Source organism: Bison bison, unplaced genomic scaffold (genome assembly GCF_000754665.1).
Source record: "Bison bison bison isolate TAMUID 2011002044 unplaced genomic scaffold, Bison_UMD1.0 scf7180017864527, whole genome shotgun sequence".
Classification (NCBI taxonomy): Eukaryota; Metazoa; Chordata; class Mammalia; order Artiodactyla; family Bovidae; genus Bison; species Bison bison.
The window spans coordinates 632,344-637,530 of NW_011495078.1; the positions used below are offsets into that span (position 1 = coordinate 632,344).

Consider the following 5,187-nt stretch of genomic DNA (forward strand, 5'->3'; position numbering starts at 1 on the left):
CCGCTCGCCGCCCCCTCCCATGCCCAGCCTGAGGTCTCGCCCGCTGCCTCGCTGTCACCTGGTGAACCACACAGACCCCACTGGTCCTCCTGCACGGCCGCCCTCACCCGGGCCTCCGTCAGACCGCCTACAGTGAGAACAGGAGCCTGGCCACCCTCCCCCGAGGCCCCCGCTGCACCCAGAGTGTCTTAAGCCACAGTCACCATGCACGCGTTCTGTGTCCACTTCCCTAACGCTGCCTCCCAGACAATGGGCCCTGTGGGGGGTGGGCGGTGCTCTGCCTCGTTCCCCGACACCCCGTCTTGCCTAGGACGGCGCTTGCACATGGCGGGTTCTCAGTAAACACTGGGCTGGCCAAGCCCTCCCCAGGTCCCAAGTCCTCCAGCCCTCCACCCCGGCCCCAGCCCACGGCAACAGCCAGGCAGCCACTCAAGCAGGGGCCTGGTGCTCCCCAGGCCTGGACCCCACCCCAGCTCCAAGGCTGGTCGGAGGACCTCTGCACCCTGCCTGGACCAGGCCATGCAGGCTAGGCACAGCAAGGGCCCCTCCCCCCCCCGGGCCACCCATGAGTCCACGCTGCTCTGAGTTCGCCCTTGTCCCAGGCTCCACCCCAAGCCAATCCCACTTGCTGGCCCACCTCTAGGTCTCGGCTTAGCACCAAACTCACAAGACATCGAATGGGAGGCGCAAAAAGTATAAAAGTGTGCAGAGCTCACCACCACCCACCTGCACATCTGCCTCCCTCTCCCCCTGTCAGCGGGGCCCATTACTGGATGTGGAAATGGGCCAGCTGAGAGGTGGCACTTCCCAGCCTCTTCTGCTGGGTAATTACATCCTCAGCAAATAGTCTCCATCTCAACAAGGGTGTCAGCTGGAACCTCCTGGAAATCTCTTAAAGGAACCATTGCCTCCGCCTTTCTCCCCTTCATCCTTCCCACAGCATGGAGTGTGAGCACAGAGACCGAGCCCCTGCAGCCATTTTGCTCTGCGAGGAAACCTCAACAAGGGAAGTCGCACCCAGAGAGAGGCAGAGCAGAAAGACAGCCCTGGCTCACCCACCTCCAAACTCTGCTTAGGTAACAGAATCACATCTCCAGACTGCAAGGCACGACTGTGGATGCCCTGGTATCTGTAGTCACAGAACTCAAGAAAGCAAGAAAGGAACCCTTCCATCACTGGCACCTCCCTCCCCCAAGCCTTGACTTCTGGGTTTCGTGTGGAACTACCTTCCCCACACGTGTCTCAGGGAAGGCAAGAAGTCTTGTTTACAATAACCATAATTGTAATACCGTAATCAAATCTCAGTTACTCCCATCCCTACGTGGTCATCAACAACCACACAACAGAGCCAAAGACAGCCAGGCAGAGGGCCGGTGAGAGACCCACACGGAGCCCAGCCAGGCTGGCATGTTCTGCTTGTTGCAGAGCTACCTGTCTTGATGCCTGTGACTCCAGAACAAAATGGGATGAAAGAAAAGCGTGGTGCTTCTTCCCACACCAAAGTTTTCAAAATCGATGGGTTTGTATGTGTGTTCGCTGGGGAAGCAGCTGTGCATTTGACCACAACCACCATCTTAGATCTGGACCATCCCACGGACAGAGGGGCCTAGTGGGCTACAGTCCACAAGGTCACACAGAGGTGGACATGAGTGACATACATGTATACCATCTCAGATGACCGCAGTCCCCGCCAGCAGCACTCACCCGCCTCCGCTGCTCTGGACTGTGCATCTGAAGATTTACACACTGTCTGGAGTCCAATCAGCAAAGCTGAAAGGCAGGCCAAGGCCATGCCACCCAAAACCAGATTGTCACATACTCAGAAATAAATTACCCAAAACCCTGAGTCAACGTGCTGACTCAGAATCGCTTGGTCAGCCTGGGAACACTGCTCTACCCACTGGCCTGGCTGGGGCGAAGCTCTCCAGAAGGTCACTCCATTCCGGAGGCCCTCCACCCTTCACCTGCTCTTTCACTGCTATTTTCCGATAATTTTTATTACAAATATATAAGACCTGTTTAGGGTGAACCATTGAGAGGAGTGTCCACAGCACGCACAGCCCAGGTGTGAGCGGACGAGGCCCACCTTTGGGCCCAGCGGGCCCGGGGTCCCCGCGGAGGGCTTTCCCTCATTCACTGCTGTTCGCTGCATCGTCCTGGCACAGTCACAAGCATGCAGAAGCAATCACTTATTTTTCCTTGCATATTTAAAGCCTGAAACCAAGGATTCAAGTAGAAGCTGGTTTCCCCCGGAAACTGAAAGGTCAGCGTTTATGACTGATCTGGGGTGTCTTGTAGGGGGAAGAGATCATGGGAAGGCAAAGCCACTTTGACAATGGGTGAGTGAGAGAAAGAAAGTTCCCTCCCCACGGGCGACACCCTGTCCTGGGTGATTAACTTTAGCATGGCAGGTACATTGAAATAAAGGACGCAAAAGTTAAAAACACGTCTTCTACGGTTTGGAAAATTAACGACGCTGTTACCTTGGACACTGACGTGACAACCACACCAGTGACACACGGCTCTCCAGCAGCCAGAGGGGCTCTCTAGCCTCCGCCCTGCCCACCTGGCCCGGGGCTCACCTCTCCTACGTGCTGGCCACCCTGCCCAGCCCCGAGCCCCATAGGGGAACCCACAGCCGTGCTGTGTCCTGGGCAGTGCTCGCCCTCGACCACTCTTCCCGAGGGCCCAGACCAATCTCGGTTGTAAAGCATATTTTAAGAGCAGGAAGATGCCGGAAACAAAATTTTATGGGACTAAGTGTTTGACGAAATTATCAAATGCCCTCCTCCTCAGAGGGCTTTGCTATTTTTACTATTTTAATGCATTATAGGTTCGTTATGCTCAAAATAATTAACTGACATCTCAGTGCCTGTTTCACACCACCGATCCGACTGTTGGACCTGATCTCTTAGCTCCGTGAGCCCATCTGGCTGACCCCTCGCCTCCCTGCGACGACACTCTGGTTCCGAAGGCTCCTCAGCTCCGCTTTGATCGGCCCCTTTAGGAAGCTGCATGATGAGTGGGTATAGAAGGGCACCCACCGGATGAATGGTTTTTCTGGGGCCTCGTCAAGTCCGTTAGTGACGTCCTGACAGGCTTCGTCAAAGGCGTCTCCTTCAGGACCATGTGAAGCTTCCTGGAACCATCTTCAATCTAACTGCACCATTTCACTGCATTTTCCCAAGTCTGACTTTCCCTGTGAAACTGCTACATGATAAACAGCACAGGGCCCAAGCAGCTCTTTGTCAGGATTGTGTGGTAGCTTCTGAGGGAACGTGAGGTCTGGGAAGACAGCAGACGGGGAAGGGATGGTTCTGAGCGGCCTTGTTTCAATGACACAGGCTGCAATATCCAGACTCCAGGCACAAGAGAGACACTACGGCAGACCCCAGCCTGCACTCGGCGTTTAAACCTGGGACTTCACGTACACATCAGACAATAAGAAACGAGCTCAAGAAAAGACGGTGGGCCGCTCCTGACCATCACACATGTGCACTTTTAGGTCAGGTTTTGGAGAGGAGGGGGGGCTGTGCTGGAGGGAAAAACCAGACTCCCTGACTTGTTCCTTCCTGTCCCGTCAGCAGGAGTCTCACATGCACATCGTTACAACTGAAGCAGCGTAAGGCTGTGCCCTGACTGTCAGCTAAGTTCTCAACCATTAGGCTTATAGCTGTGCTGGCAATTTACACGACTGTGGTGGGGCTGCCAGACACGCTGAGTGATTGCAGGTGCCCCCACCCCTCTGACCCTGCAGAAGCAAGACCCTGAGAGCAGGGGCCATGGGGTTCTTGCTTGACATGGGGTTCCCACACCTGTATCGCTTCATGCTGAATGAATGAATGATCTGCAAGTGGGGATAATGACAACTCCCTGCTCGCCTGCCGTTTCACTGCTATAGGGTGCAGTGAGAGAGCATAAATGAGGATTCTAGACGTGATTTGATGCATGTGATAGCTAGAGGGTCATGGTTGGTGTTAACATTAAGATGGCTCAGCCCAGTGTTTCTCCCCTCCCAGCCTCCTCCAGCCTCCCCTTCCAGCCTCCCCTCCCCTCCCAGCCTCCCCTCCCAGCCTCCTCCAGCCTCCCCTTCCAGCCTCCCCTCCCAAGGACAGAGTAGAACCAGTCACTGTCCCACCCTCTGCACCTTCTGCACTGAGTGGAGCTGGAAGCATCACAAAGTGTTGGGGGGTGGGGGCAGTCACCTAGCCACCCACTCCCAGCGGACAGGGCCCAGGCCGCCCAGAAAGAAGGAGCTTGTTTAATCACCTACTCTTAACAGCGGCCGTGGAGACAAAGCAACTGTTCCAGGGAAATGGACCACGACACAGGGACGTGCCCTCAGCCAACAATTTCCCTTTTATTCCACTTTTACACAGAACACACCCCCAAGGGTGTGAACCCAGAAATGTAAGGCAGAAACCACCCATAATCCCATCCCAGCCACACTAATGTTTAGTATTTTTAAGTAAAAAACCAACTCTTAGCATTTTTTAAATTTAAAGTTCCTCCTCAGAAGAAAAATCTAAAATGTTATTTTTAAATCAAGTCATTCTAATATAATAATGGAAATAACCACAAGTACTTAATAACTATAATAACAACTATCTGTTAGCATCAGTAACTGTTTGCATTTGGTTTTAGAGAGTGTTGGTCACAGAATTGTTTCTTTTAGAAAAACTCCTAATTCCTCGGTTATCATTTAAAAATCAAGTGACATCACTAATCTGGTTTTTAAAAAGACTTTGCAGGGCTGGGAGTTAAAACCCGCATTTCCTGCTGGATGGTCTGTGAAGCCCTTCAGGACCCAGGCGTCTCTGCACCCATCCCAGAGCCTCTTCTCTTTGGAAGTCTTCCCGCCTCCCCCATCAGGAAAACAGCCCCCTCCTGGCGGCCTCCGGCAGAGAATACAGGCGCTGGCCTCCTGTGTCCCAGCCCCGGCTTGGCTGCATCAGGCTGGGAGGGAAATCCTTGAAATTATGGAATCGTCTGGGGAGGGCGCGGGGAGCCCAGCAGCCCAGGGAAGCCCAAGGAGAAAGAAGCTACCTGGCCCCAGGAATGACCTTTTCCTAGAAAATTTTGGAGACTGAAGTTGGGTGGAAGGATGAAAACAGAGTCCGGCTTGTGCGGGCCATGGTTTACTGTCTGCAGTAGAAGACGGTGGAGAAGAGGCGGCAGAGGGCCCCG

The 5,187-nt window shown here is 54.0% G+C and overlaps 1 protein-coding gene across 1 annotated transcript in view; it reads right to left on the reverse strand.

Annotated features, from left to right (window-relative positions):
• Positions 1-2,152, reverse strand: part of TMEM255B (transmembrane protein 255B) — a 15,420-nt gene extending 13,268 nt beyond the window's left edge. Inside the window, exons 1-3 of the mRNA XM_010831534.1 lie at positions 2,087-2,152; positions 1,705-1,750; positions 77-127 (exon numbers count right to left, since the gene is read on the reverse strand). Coding sequence (XP_010829836.1) covers positions 77-127; positions 1,705-1,750; positions 2,087-2,152 — 163 coding nt within the window. The remainder of the gene's footprint in view (positions 1-76; positions 128-1,704; positions 1,751-2,086) is intronic.
• Positions 2,153-5,187: the final 3,035 nt, after the last annotated feature.